General features: G+C 44.7%; 1 protein-coding gene across 3 annotated transcripts in view; it reads right to left on the bottom strand.

The window, feature by feature from the left end:
* Positions 1-4371: 4371 nt before the first annotated feature.
* LOC115600916 (KN motif and ankyrin repeat domain-containing protein 1-like) overlaps positions 4372-15257 on the bottom strand; it is a 107983-nt gene continuing 97097 nt past the window's right edge. For 2 of the 3 annotated variants that reach the window (XM_030470376.1, XM_030470377.1), the window contains one exon: positions 4372-8109. In XM_030470376.1, coding sequence (XP_030326236.1) covers positions 5375-8109 — 2735 coding nt within the window. In that variant the 3' untranslated portion in view covers positions 4372-5374. Of the gene's footprint in view, positions 8110-9036; positions 9184-15257 lie in introns of those variants that run through there. The other variant, XM_030470375.1, reaches the window with a different exon arrangement.

The raw sequence follows: 15257 nt of genomic DNA on the forward strand, positions 1-15257 counted from the left end.
TTCTCCAGTGGTCTTAAATCTTACCAAGTTGCTTTACCCTTAAAAATTTATCTTTTTCATCTAAATAATTTTTAATCCACTTTCCACTTGGTCTACACATCAGAACTATGAAGGAAAAAACCATTCTACTAAGGTAAATAAAAAGGCAGTGATGAGCAAACACTAAGTTTAAACATTTACAACAATTGATATTAACCCATCCACCTGATAAATGTGTTACCTTCAGAAGACTAAGCACAGTTTAATTTTAAAAGGTACTTTTGAACAATTCCAGGTCAGAAGACAGTGAATTTGAAATCTCACAACAAAAAATTGCCACACACAAACTCTTTGTATGATAAGCCAACGAAGCCAGATTCACTTGGGGCCCAGACATAGGTAAATGTTTCAACAACCATTTGGGCTCCAGCGAAAATGCTCCTTCTAACAGGACGGCTCCTTTAATTGGATTGCAAGAATAATCTCAATTTTATTTTCACTCTTGCTTTAACCAATTCCTTTGTGTCGAGAAGCTGCTTTCCATCCCCAAACTAGCTTGTGAAGCCAGTTTACCGAAACTGGAAGTCAAAACTAATTCCTCTAATTGAACAAGACTGAATAAAAAAAATTACACATCTGTGAAGCAGCTAATCATCTTATTTATGAAATGCTCTCCTTTCCAAGACAACTGCGTGCGAAGCTCAGTGAAAGCCATCCTTAATTTTCCTGATGAGTAGTGGATCACAGCAACTCATGATGCTGGGCAGAGCAAGAAGGTCATCTCAGAGCTTTTCTTTCTTTCTCATTTGTGAGGAGTTGCTCTCAACTGATGCTTTGTTGTTCCTGGAATATGACAACACTTACATGGAAAAATGGGAATCTCCTGCCATTAAATATTCATAGATGTGCCTGTTACCATGGGAGTTGAACTCTGAACAAAGATCAGTGCCTGAACGTCATGTCCCTGGGAAAGGCGGTATTATCAAAGCCACTCTAACAGACAGGCTAGGAGACTGCAGCTTGCCACTCTAAGCACCAATAGGTTTGAAATAATAAAAATTAATTATGCTCTTTATTAACCAAAGCAGAAGCGAGGAGATAGGTGGTACTCCATATATTGCTGCCACAAAATGAAAGCAGCAAATATTCTAATGATAATAATGATAATAGTAGTAAGTTTGTGTTAACACATGGAAGGTATGTCAAACCTTTTTGAAGAGGTTTATGGAGTTTCACTTCAATAATGTCTTTATAGGACAATTACTGACGAGGACTCTGCTTCTCTTCAGATATAACTGGATGGATACTTAAAACTGAAAGAAAAAAAAAACCCACTATACGCCTCAGCTTGTAATACAGAGGTTGCTACCATTTTCAAATTACATAGGCATTTGAGCTTTGTAAGTTGTCACAAATAGGTCAACAAATACCACAACAAATACATTCGAAAAACATGGATGAGGCACTGTATTCTTTGATGCCAGACAAACACGTGTATAAAGAAATCTGGCACACAGATGGGACCATCTGCATGACCGTTCTGCATCAGGCACTACCTTCCAGGAAGTATGAAAAATGCTTCACATATGCCAGTCACTAATGGATTCAGTTTGTTACACAAACAAGCACATCTGTACAGAAACTTCACCTGCTGATTAAGGCGTACATCTGTGGCAGAGTTGAAGCTGAGGGCTTCATTCACTTGCCTAGATGTAGACAACTGTGTGACTTCTAGCAGCCCCGAGCTCTACAGGGTCTATCTCAAAAAGCACCGGCACCTGAGGCTGAGGCAAGCCTCAACTCTTCAGCTGCACTAGCATGGTCCATGATGCCTGGTGAGGGGCTACCAACCCACCAAGCAAACAGTCTTTGAGAGAAGAAGCTACAAACAAACTTCATTGAACAGAAGAGCTCTAAAGAAAAAAATCTCAGCTTTTTCCAATTCCCTGCTGGTTCTGCATGATGAGTGACAACACAGAGAGAGACAACCATGGCCACAATATCTCATTAACTCCACACACCAACACTGGACAACCAGGGGCTTTTCAGACCACCACCATTCCTTCTGTCTGTCCATTGTCCCTCAGCCTGCCATCCCCGATGAAAAGTTGAAAACCTTGAAAGATCTTTGCACCAGATGGCACATAATGTCTTCCTAACCCATGAGACTTTCCTATGCCACTTGCTTCCCACTCTTTTCACTCCTCAAGTCTAAATTAATTCAAAAAGTTGCCTCCTTCCTCATGATGATTAGTATAATGCTTCCACTGGGGTGCTCAGTCAGGATTGCTCCAAAAGTGGCTAAAACTGATACTCCAAAGATCTCTGAGGCCAAATAGCCATGCATTTTCAGGTCAAACACGTTCAGGTAATATTTCAGTGCAACAGCAGAGGAGCTGTTTTTAAATACCACCCTTTGCAAACTCCTTGCCTGTGAAAGACATCCGTCTACAAGACTTGTGAAAAGTCCATGTAAGAAAAGCCCCTACCAGTGACATTAGGTCTCTGGCTGGTATTTTGCAAAATGTATCACAGTCACACTCAGCTGTAACCTTATGAAAGTCCCCAAAAATCCTGTGACAATAAATGGAGAATCTGAATACACTCGCCTCTCTTAGTCCTATATGCTGTCAGGTCTAAGAATAAGGATCGGTTAGCATCCATGTTTGTTGTCCACATCCATACAATCCAGCTGGACACAGACAGGGTGCCAATAATGGCAAAAATGGCTTTGCAGAGTGGAAACTGGCTCGACTGACAGGGAGGGTTGATTTCCCTGACATCACTAGGGCTTCTGAAAGACAGCGCCTATGTAAATAGGAGTTGCTTAGTTACATAAGTGAAGGTGTTTATTTTTCAACAAGCAATATACTCATTGCTGATGGACCCAGTACAGAGATCATCTCAGAGGTCCACTTGGCTTGCACCGGCGGATGCCAGCAGCAGAGCCAGCCCGCATTCCATGCAGCAAGCTCCACCTCTCATGCCTGTGTCTCCATTGCCTGCCACAAGCTGCGCTGGGGCTGTGAGACGTCACTGCAGCATGCTTCCATCTGCCCAGCACAGGCAGAGATTAAAATCCGTAAAGCTGAGAATGTGACTGATGTGCTACCTCAAGTATGAGAAGCAGTATGGACCACTAACGCTTTAACATAGCAAACTGGTACCCAAACCACACACCTCCAAGCCAGCTCAGGTATTTTTGCCCTAAAAGGACCTGACCTCTAAGAGGCACTTCCTAAGGATGCTCTTTGAATAAAATATTAAAGACAACACTACTGCTGCTAATCTGAAACAAGACACTCCTGCCTCTATTTTCAGCCTGTTTTCCTAAGAAACCAAGGCTTGTGCGAGGTCATGTTTCTTTGAATAACTTAAACCCAATTGCTCATTTTAACCATACCAGGGCTATCATGAGGCACTCATCCATGGAATAGAAGAGCTTTATTAGTTCAAGTGCTTACAGAATTATTTAAGTTAGTGCTTCATTCAGCAAACATCTTTCTACAGAAAAAAAGTAACACATCATTTGTAAAACCACAGGAACAGGCAGCAGGACCAGCAGATAAATGCAGTAAAGACATTTTTGAAATTAATAGAAAGAGAACAGGAAACATTTCAGGCTTATGACCTCCTTTCCACTGCAATTCTCTTATGGGTCTAAACTGTTATAGCCCAGAGCTTGACTTACGCACACAGTCCTGGCATGCAGTTCTCACCAGGGCCTAAAAATACAGAGATTTTACACTCAGCAGCCACAGCTAAAGATAATGGCATTGCAAGTTAAAATAAAATTATTCTAGAATAATTTTATCAAGAATGTGAAATCTGAACCTGAGTAAGAACATATTTATAAAATATGATCCGCTGCCCCACCTGTGTCTAAATACTTTAAAATCTCTAGACTACATATTTGATACTGTGCAGTAAAAGCAGGGAAAGGAATTGAGGATTTACAGCTAGTAAAAAATCTGGTTCACTGTTTTTAAGGACACTTCTGGTGTCAGCTAGATACTCTTTATTATTATAGTATCATTACTTGTAAGAAGTCCAAAATACAAAGTGCATACCAGAAAGATAATAATATTGCATATATAGTATCACACTGCATGTATGCAGACAGGATGTCATATGTTTTCTTTATCACTATATAAATGTTGCTTATTGCTTTACTATGGGAAGCTAAACTTTTACTTCAGGTCATTTAATGGACTGTTCCATTTAGGGCATGAAAATTGAAAAGAATCAGATTTACCAAGCTGCCTTTTAATAAAAGCAGGTAAATTTTAAGACAGTAAATAATCTTCAAGAGCTTTCATACAGCAGTTCATTACCAAATGATATTATAATGACATTAAATGGTATTTACTCAGGATTTTCCCCCCCCCCCAATTCAGCACCCACCATACAGACGAATTTGCACAAGTTTTTCACATTTCTTTAACCTCTTGTTTCAGTCACTGTGTGGCAGGACCAAGAAGACAGTATCTAACAGTCACTGCTAGAGTATTACATATTGGTGTCCAGTAAGCCAAAATTGTTACATTTAACAGTAATGTGCTTGGATTCACCAATAAGGTATTAGAAAAAATGGCTAAGTTTTGAACTAGACTATCAGTCACCCAAAATTCATAGTAATTAAAAAAAAAGTAAGCAACTTTACCCTAGGGAATAAAGAAATCCCTCAAATTAATAGTATAAAAAAATTATTAAAGTTAATAAATAAATGCAAGGACCATTTAAATCTCAATTCTTGCCTTTCCTGAGTGTCACCAAAACCTCCAGCAGTAATTACAGCTCATGTGTTTCACACGAGGCTATAATTAGGGATTAGGATAGTTACTAGAACAGAGAAGACGCAAGATGTGGTTTCTGTGAAGTGCTCTGGAGTTGCCCATTACAAAGCAATCAGTCTTGCTGGAATGGGAAAAGCACCCCAAAGGTCTCTGGCACAAGGTGTGAAGGCACTGGAAGAAACATTTCAAGACCCAGGGAAATGTCTGTGGAAACAAGTCAGTTTGATATAGATGCTGAACGTGACTTTCAACTCTGTCAAATCTGACACTGTAGATTTAAAAATTGCATGCCAAGTTTAAAGAAAGGACAAAACTCCAAACCCACAGGCATTAACCTTGAATACTCTTAAAGTTGTAAGTGAACTCAACACCTTGCACAGTGGTCAGATGCTGCACACTTTTAGATACCTCTCTTGCATGGTCAGAGCCATCATCATCATCGTCAGGCCCTTCAGAGTCCGCTGGACTGGGAGAGATTAAATCACTTGTGTTTTCTTCGGTTACCAGTAGCGGGCTGGAGACAATACCCAAACGGACATGTCCAGCAATGATGTTATGTTCTGCATTTCACTGGGGATGATCACACGCCTGCTTCTAGTCTAAGCGAGAGCCGAGGAGGTGACTGACCTGTGGCTCTGGCAAGTAGCCAACCAAACACGTGCCCGGACGCTGAGCTTACCTGGTGTGGTGCTTCTCTCCATGCACTGCTTCTGAAGGTCCAGGCTCCGCAGCTCCTCTGTGCTGGCATATTTCATGACGGAGTTGATGGAGCTGAGGGTACTGATGAGCTGCGAATTGAGGGATCCAATCTGGGAGTGGGGCTCCCCAAAGGCTTCTGCCAATTCACTGTAATTTTCAGCAAGCAGCATCTGCTGTTCCTGCAGCAGCTTCTGCACACGCTCGATATAGTGATCCAAGCCTGTCCTCAGCTCAGGTGGAGGCAGAGGGCTTTCCAACAGACCACTCACCGGCTCACACACAGACTCTCCACCAACACCAATGCTCCTGGTGCCAGGCGGCACAACTGGCAATGGAGGGGGTCCGCAGGCAATGCTCCTCATTTTAAGACCAACCAGGTAATTCTCATGAACATTTATCTGCCCAACACCACAATCTTTGGTTTTTACTGCAGAGGGCTTTTCAGAGCCAGGGTGGCCAGAGAGCAAGGTGCCCACTCCTACCGAACGCGTTTTAGCAGACGCGTGTATGTCCTTCACCCGGCCATCTCCTACTGCCACGCTCCGTGTCTCCATGCTCTCGGTGTTGGTCTGTTTATCGCAGCTGCTCAGAGCAGTGTTTGTCCCGCAGTCCACCAGGGAAGCTACATCCGTGCTGGTGCACCGACTCACCATCTCCAAAGCAGTGCTGGTTTCCCGGCTAGCCACAGAAGGCACGGCCATCACTGTTGCCTCCATGCTGAGCACAGCCTCTGTGGCTGTTTCACGGGACACGTGCTCCTTGGGGGTGCAAACCACCACGTCCACCGAGCAATCCCCACAGCCCACAGACGTCACCTCTGCGGCTGCCTGTGCCAGCTGGCGGGGACTCGGCATGTCTGCCGGCTCCTCTGTGTTGATGCCGGTCTCACAGACTCTTGTCTCTACACCCACCGCCTCATCACGCAGCTCAACAGAGCTCCCCGTGCCCTGGTCTCGCACCTCTGCCCTCTCCCTCACCAGCCACTGGCTCATCAGGAGCTCGGGGCCCGCAGCCACGCTCTGTACGGCAGGTCTGCAGGAGGTGCCGATGCTGCTCATCTGAAGGTGGTTTCCCACCGATGAATCAGCGAAGTCCACGTGGTCTCCCACCATTTGGTCTCTTGTTTGTACAACGGCCTCCACGATCCTGCTGATGACATGGGCCTGAGCCATCATGGCTTTATCCACCTTTTTCCTAGACCCAGCCGCCTGCAGCTCCTGTTTTAATTTGGTCATTTCCCTGTCATGGGTCGTTTCCTTTAACTGAACCTCTAGCCTGTATATCTTCTCCTTAAGGGCTTCGATGGTCTGCTGCTGAAGCTCTATCTCCTTCTCGACCTCCGTAGACAAGCCAAGCATAGCCTCTGTCACCCCAACCCCACACTCTCTCATTTCTTTCTCTGTCCCCACAGCTACTTCTTTGTGTTGCCTTGCAGATCTGCTGTATATAACCACATCGTTCATGTTCTCATCACCACCTACAGCAACACATCGGGCTTCTTTTGTCAGGCTTTCTCTGTTAACCTGAAGGTTTGCTGGGCTTTCATAGTTGCTGTCCTGGATTTTTTTCTCCAGAGCTTGCATCTCGGCAGTCAGCTGTCTGAACTCCTCTATCCTTTGAGAGCTCTGCTCCACATTCTCCACCTCTTCCTCACAATCTATATACAGTTCTCCACCTCTTCTCACCTGAGACATGTGCTCCCACTGCTCTGCATTTCCTGCACTGTAGGATCGCTTTCTGAAACCATACGTGTCATTCTGAGTGGCTTTCCTCTGGTTTTTCAGTTCAGCCATCATGTGCCTCTTCTCTTCCTGTAACACGGAAATTTTGACCTGCAGCACAGGAATGGTCTTGACTTGCTCCTCGAGTTCCTTGAGTCGCTTGAGGGCAACTGCCATTTGCTCCCTGATGTGCTGCAGATGCACTGGGCTCACGTTGGTGACTGGTGTGGATATGCCCGAGCTCATGGGGCTGTGACGAATGGAACTGCCCAAGGAGGAGCTGAAGCAGGCACCGTAGTCACCGTTCCCCTGATACCCATTCTGTAACTGCTGAGACATGTGACCGTACCCGCTGGATCCCACAAAAGAGGGGAGGGAGCTTGTGGAGCCCATGCCTCCAAAGCTGGAAAGCCGGGGCCTGCGGGCATCTCCAGGTATGACCTGCATCATCCTCTCCTGTTCAAGTCGCCGCCGTGTTTCCATGAGGGTTTTTGTTACAAGGAGGTTATGCCGAGGAGGCTGGGGGGAGGGAGGAGGAAGCTGCTTAATGTCAGGAACAGTTAAGTAGGAAGGAGATGCTTCAAAGGAAACTGAGGGTCTTGCAGCAACAGGCAAGGTTACTTGATGCTTTGCTCTCAAACAAGACTGCTTGTTCTCATCACTATTTGATGAAGAAAGAGACTCCGTGGAGGTCCAGCCACTGCACTGGCCACCAGAGTTCTTGGTACCTGCCAAGGCTGGTATGGTTTTCCTCTTCTTCCGGATGTTTAGTTTCTTAATGGTATTCCCCTTTTGTATATCATCCACATACTTCAGAAAATCCAAGTCTAGCTGGTAACCATAAGGTGTTTCCACAAAATAGGGGTCCTTCCGTTGTTTTTCATTTTCTCCATTTATAACAACTTCCTCTTTCTCTGGAAAAGAAGAAATAAAAATCAGCATTGGAAAAAAACTATGTCTCAGTAAACTGCACACTGAAACACAAGCGCAGAAAGACGGGTGCTCATAGTGAGCCGGAGGCAGAAACTGCTGCTACAGCCCTGCAAGCAGACCAGCTTTCTGCTGACACTAAATCCCGATCAACTTAAAAAGTTAATCAGCAGGTTTTCAAATGCTGAGAAGCGCATACCCACGGAAATGTGTCCACAAGCATACACAGAGAACAGATCTGTTAGCAAAGGGGCACACAAGTGGCACAGCTAGTAGCTCAAAGCTGTCCTTCCCCGAATCTCTTTTCTGTGTCACACCAAGCTTTCATACACACTATGCCGGCACATAAAGACCACAGGATTACAACGTACCGCACAAATCTGCCGAAGACCAAGTTCTCTAGAGGGTGCATTCGTGCAGGCGACGGGAACTCCTACCCTGCTCCTTATGCAACCGATGCCCTTAAGACTGTACACAGCTCTGCAGCTGGTTTATGGCGCAGGGAAGTGCTGCTACAGAAGCAGTGATGCCAGTTCGCTCTCACCCCAGCTCACGTTACTTCCACCAGCAACTCTGCCTCTTTCATTTTGAACTGCAGAGAGCCCCCAGCCCCAAGACAGGCAGCGGGACCCTCTTCCAGTGGGGTCCCAAATCCCGCCCTGAGGAGGAAGACTTTTCGCCTCGCACCTGAGGAAGACGAAGCCCGCCTGCCCTCCAGACACGGCACTCGCCTGTCCGCACAGCAATCTAAACAAAACTCCACCGTATCCGCTGGGCTCCCTTGGGCTGAGTATTTATACGCAGCGCTGCTATACAACCTGCTCCTACCGTCCCACTTGAAGGAAGGAAAAGAAACCCAACTGTTGTGAGTTATGAGCTGGAAGAATAATAAAAGCCAGCTTTCCGGTTACCTGAATTAGCCACATGCCTCTGCCCCCACACTGCACATTTTCCAGCCACGTATGGCTGCCCCAGCTTCATGTGTCACACGCCGAAGCCCTGCCTCCCGCCCGGCTTTCTCCTTCTTCACCCCATAAGGAAGAGCCACCCGCACCGGCGCAGCCCCGGCCGGCGGCGCACCTCCGACACACCGACCGACCGCCGTCCGTCCGTCTGTCCCACCGGGCCGCTGCTCCCCGCCCGCCCGAGCCCACCGACCGTGCCGGGTGCGAGGCCCGCCCCGGCCGCTGCTGGCTGCTACCGTGGCTGGAAGTGAACTTAGCTCTGCCTTTCGTTTTTATAAGGCGAGGTCTGGAACCCGCTCCTCTTAAAGGAATACAAGCCTGGCGGGGGGGGGGGGGGGGGGGGGGGAGGGGGTGGGGAGAGAGAGAGAGAGAAAAGAGAAACTCTCGATTTACTGCAACTACAGGAAGTGACTTAATGCTGTTCTGAAAAGTTTTAGGAGAAGGGGGAAAAAAAAGCTCCTGTTTTTCCAGTTTCCTTGCATGCTTAAGAAAAGCTTTGTCTACAGACAGTATAACTGCTTTCATGGTGATCCTTTATGCTTTTGGCTACCACAGGACACCCGAAGCAGTAGACGGAAGGAGGATGCTGCTGAGTGAACACCACCTTCCCCAACACGGGGAAAGGAGTAGGATGGAGACACAGACACAGGCGGGCGCATGCAAGAGCCACAGAAGTGGGGCCGACCTAAGCGCATTGATATTTTGGTCCTGCAGCATGGACAGTCTGTTGGGCACACACAAACATAACCCCACGCACCCCCCTCCCCGACCACATGTTTCTGTTGAAAGACCAGAGTCTCAGTATGCTGTGGTATTTACTTATAGATGTACCGAATATAGCCATCTAAATACCACTGTGGAAGCAAAAATACATGCATACACACATATTTAAGCACATAAGCACACACAGCTCCTTCCAGCGGGACTGCCTGAATGTCAGACAGAAAAAGCCTCCAGGACTCCCACTGACAGGGAGAGAATGAAACAGAGCGTGCTGTCTGAATTACTCCTCTTCCTTCCCAAATTCAGCACTCTCTTCCCAGATTCTCATCCTGGCCCTGTTCCCCGCAGACAGAACTCCCTCCCACACCCCACAGCTCCTCACCCTAGGTTGGTCACTTTCCTGCCTGCACTCTAGGTTTTCCCCCACTCTCACACTGGCCCTCTTTCCCGGTAGCCTTCTAGTCTCATTTGGCCTTTTCCCCACACTTCGGATTTCTCTCTCACCCATTTTCTGCACTTACATTCATTTGCTTGCTCCACTGATTCTAACCCAAAATCTGGTTATACTCTTGCCCCTCATCCCAGGCTTGCTTTTAGTCACTTCACCTTGTAAATTCAAGGTCCATCAGTTTTACCTGTTCTCCTGTTTTTCCCAGTTCCTTTCCTCTGCTTCTCTTGGTCCTTCTCTTTTACCCAGCAACATCTCCGATTCTCCCATCACTACACGAGTGAAGTCAGGCAGCTTCTCTAAGCTGTCCTTGGGCACAATGCATAAAAGTTGGATGGGGGAGGGAGGAACAGACTGTTTGGAAGCCCCAGGACTTAGGAATTAATGCATCATTGGAAAAATATTCATAAAACCTCTAAAAAGACATGCAAATCTCATGTTAAGTCATGAGAGCCAAACTGGAAGCTCAGGCATATTTTATTTCTTTTTCATGGAGTAGTATTAAGATTGCTCAACACAAACCTATAAAAAATAAATAATGATAATAAAATAATGACACTGGCAGTGAATCCCTCACTAAACCTCTCCACAAACACCTGCAGGCAGCTCAGTGTCTTCACAATGAAATCCCTTTGCTCCTCGGCTGAAGCTGGCAGCACTACCAGGACACAGTTCATATCTGCCACTCCACAAGCATAAGACTGTGTGCGGAGCTGGCTGCCTGCGACTTCCCCTACACCAACACAATCCCAGCATTATGAGCTGATCTCTGGAGATGTTTCTTGATACGTTAAGACAAACGAGGATCAGGCGTGCAATCTACCAACAACCACACAACACCAATGCAGCGTGCAGGAGCTGCGCCAAGCCTTTGTGCATTTTGCTGTCTCAAAGAAGGGCCAAAATGGGTGTGCCTGTTAAGCATGGAACAAAGCAAAATGGATTGCTGTTTTCAAGCAATAAAAATGGTACTATTTGTTCCAAAAGGAAAAAATATACATATATAATAAAAAAGAAATGAATAAACACCTGATAAGAGCACAGCCCTTCTTCCTTTCAACCCTTAGGTCCTGGATGAACCATCGACGCCCGTACTCCCTAGCTTTGGTGGGTGAGTATGAAGTGCTACACAAGCAAGTACCTAAAATTAACCTCAGAGGAAGCTGTATCTGTTTGCCCTACAGCCAGAAAGGCAAGCCCTCATCTCCAGAGACCTCAAGTGCCAGAGATTCCTACCCCATTGACCCAACACACGCCGAAGTACTGCAGCAAATCCTGAGGAGTACAAACACTCCTGTTGGGTGGCTTGTCTCATCCTTGGCCAGCTGATCATGGGCACTGCTAAAATTAGAAAAATTATTCCCCAGTCTATGCTGTAGCTCAGGCAAATATTAATCACGCCATTGTGTTACACTGAAGCAGTATGTGCAGACGCATAAACATACACTTCTGCCTGTGAAAATACTGCAGACACTCCAGTTTTCTTTAAACGCAATGAGACACAAACACATCATGCTTTTAAGCCAGTACCTGTGAAGTAAAACACTCTGTGAAGCACAGAGGCCTCGTTGTGGTACTGTCGTTACTAATGCATTTCTCCAGAAGTATGCGGAGACTTCATTTCCCTCTGCCTGCTGCAGGATCACCACGGGCAAGGCACAAGCAGCATTTAAAAGATGCACTCTTCAGTTCTCGCCTCCTGCACTGTTGGGACTGGCTCTGTCCAATCATTCCAGTCTTGCCAACTTCTATTAAATTATATCCTATCCAATGCACTACATGAGAACATCAGTATAGTAACATTTTGAGTCAGCCCTACCTGAGCCCATGCTAATCATGTCTGCTTCCAGACCAGGAGAACTGGAAAAAATTGAATGTTTAGTTCATGTGCTTCAAGACTTCTGAGGAAGAGAAAAGCAGTGGAAATGTGGGCAGACACAGAGTTCTGGTGCTAGCAAAACTGTATGGTAAAGCTGCTTTGGAGAGGAAGCGCAGAGAGAAGCAAGTGAAGATGTATTTCTAAAGCTAGACATCTAAGGTGCCTTGAAAAATACAGACATCACATCTAAAGCCTTCTCTCCCCATCTGGTTATGATATCTGCTCAAAAGCATTTTTATGTTGGATCTGACTGCTGTTAAAGAAGTCTTTTCCACTAAAACAATGTTATGAATAGCAGTCTCCTTCCAGAGTTACGGCACAAGACAATTCGTAAAGAATGCTGCAGAGGAAAAACACAGAGGCAATCGCTTGCACAAATGGTGTCAAACCAGTATTTTTATATGCTCAACTGCAGTTTGAAAGGTTATCTAGGGCAGGGAAAGAGGGGATTAAAAAAACCATAACAAACCAAACCAACCAAAAAAGAGTTCTGGCTTTTGATATTCTACTACAGCAGAAGAAATTCATGCTTTTCCCCTTCTCCTTCCACTCCAGTACTACTTTGGTTCTTTCCTCTTTCTGTCCTTCAGAACATATAAATGAGAATCAGAACCAAAAACCGAGGCTAAGCACTCATTTGAAGAGAAAAAGTAGAATGAAATAATTAACAATTTTTCTTTCATTCTCCTTTTCAGGTGTTGGGAGTTGGATGTAAGTTAAAAAAAAAACAACCACAACAAAACCACTTAGAAAATCGATCTTAGCCTTGCAGCACACTCATTTGATCAGCTTCCATTCAGATAGCAATATACAGAAGCTGCCATGAAATTACTAGCTCCCCACAATTCAGCCTGCTCTCCACTATTTTCAAAGGTGGGGGAAAGCCCAAAACCCAGTCAATCAACCTACCAAATTTTTGTTTTATTTTTCTCCAAGAACTGAGAGAGGGAAACTTAAAGAAAGTTGTTTCTGTACTTCGCCAGACCCAGCAAGAGCATCGAGTGTTTTGGTTTTGTACAAGCAATGGCACAACTGCCCACCACATTACACTATAGTGGTGACGTGGCTGATAACCCCTTCTTCTCCTTCTCTGCTATGGAAAAAAACCCAACAAATACTGCCTCCTACGAAAGGCAGTCTGTTTTGCTATTACTCAGCTACAGCTATGCCTGCAGCAAATGGGACTTAAGTCTTGATGCACCTGAGGTTGTTGGGTACAGTCCAAACAAAAATGCCCTAGCCAGAGAGGGATGGCAGACTCTGCTACCAACTCCGCAATTACAGGTGTGGAGGATTCTCCTCTTAAAGAGGAATTCCATTTGCTGCAAATTTAATCTCAAAGAAAAATGAGCAGCAGAAAAATAGTAAGATACCTTTATAAGGTTTTTAGATTATTTTTATGTGTCAATACCCTAGCTAGGGAGCTCACTTTTAAATCTGACATCTAAATACTCAGTGCTTTGGGATACTGGTTGTAATAAAAAAATGGGGGATAACAACTTCTCTGATACTAGTAACACAGAAAGGCTGAAGCTACAACACTGTGTAATAAATAGGGTTTTTATTTCAAGATATAGAAACTCCTGCTCCGGTATCTGTAGTGGTAAACCTCACAGAAGTGAATTAAGGACATCACCTTAAGCTAATGAACGTAAGCAGCAGCAGTGCTGAAGAAAGGTGGTTCAGAGGGCTGCTGCATTTTTGTCGTACTTGAAAACACTAGGGCACTGGACTAGGACACCACATTTACCAGACAACAAAGGTAAAAGAAGGCATTTTAAGAATGGATCTGCTGTCTTAAGACCATGCTCTTTCTAGAAGAAGTAGGACCATTACAGCAACAGAAGAAAATCTCAAAACAATCACAACCACAATGCAAATGCCATTAAAAGCATCAAAAGTCTTTCCATTGACTTGATCAATCCACAGTGAAAACACTCGCTTCAAACAGTTATGTTCCTTTGAACCTAAAAAATCTTAGTTGCTTAGCACTCTATGAGAATTATCATTATAATAACAACATAATAAAAATTTAATTATTTAGCATTATAGCAAAACCAATGAATCAACTCTCACCTTAGTATCGGTGATCAGATGCATGCACTAGTCTGCATGTCCCACTGTCACCTCTTCCTCAAGGGTCAATTCGTAAACCACAGAGCCATTTCTTAACCTTGTAGACGAGACTCTGGCTTTTCTTATTCTTCTCCCTTTGCTGCATGTTTACTAACTACATGCTGACTACTGTTCATAGCTACAAAAACCAGAGCATTTTGGTATCACGCAGAAAATGCTCAGAATGCTTACCAGCCAGCTACCCAAAGGCATATATACAGTAAACAGTGTTTTTGTTGTCTGGGAGAGGGTTTTTCAAGGTCACTTTACTTTTTTTTTTTACACCATTAAAAGTTTTCTTTTATATAGTAAAAAAGTTACTTAAAGAATTCATATCTGAACTTCATATAACTACAACTAAAAATTATTTCTGTGAGCTGAAAGTGAAAACCATGTTTCAAAAACCACACCTCCTAACCCTCTGCAGTCTTTTTAATATCTAAAACTTTTACTTCTAGAATCTCTGAATGGAAAACTTGCAGCTCAAACAGAAGTTTATTTAAAAGATAAAATAAGAAAGTCATGCAAATTAATTAACCCTGAGCAAAGTTTTAATCTTGTTTATGAGCAATCTATTCCTGGGGAAAAATAAAAAAGCACAACCAGCTGTCCTGAGAGTGACTGCAATATGCCCCCTTATCAAAATGCACAAAATCTGCTTTATATTCTTGACACCTCCCTTATTTGAGGCCAACAATAAATCTCATTTTAAACTGCTCTCACTTTCTGGGAATGGCTCTAGATGTGTTAGTTCCATGGTGGAGCATCTTGTACGTGCACCACCCCAAGGCCACTAACCACGGAAACTCAAAACTAAGAGACTAGTCTGTTTTGCCTCCATCCCAGTTTCTGACTCACAGGTCCCAGGGGAAATCAAACTACAGCTGGCAGGAAGCAGGGCATGGGTGGGAAAGGATACAGTCATTAGCTTATTCTGCCAACTGCCTCACCAGCAGCAAGGAAGAGCAGAGCAGAAACCATCGTGGGGGCTGCTGCTGTTGT

This window comes from Strigops habroptila, chromosome Z, assembly GCF_004027225.2.
Source record: "Strigops habroptila isolate Jane chromosome Z, bStrHab1.2.pri, whole genome shotgun sequence".
In the NCBI taxonomy this organism is placed as follows: domain Eukaryota; kingdom Metazoa; phylum Chordata; class Aves; order Psittaciformes; family Psittacidae; genus Strigops; species Strigops habroptila.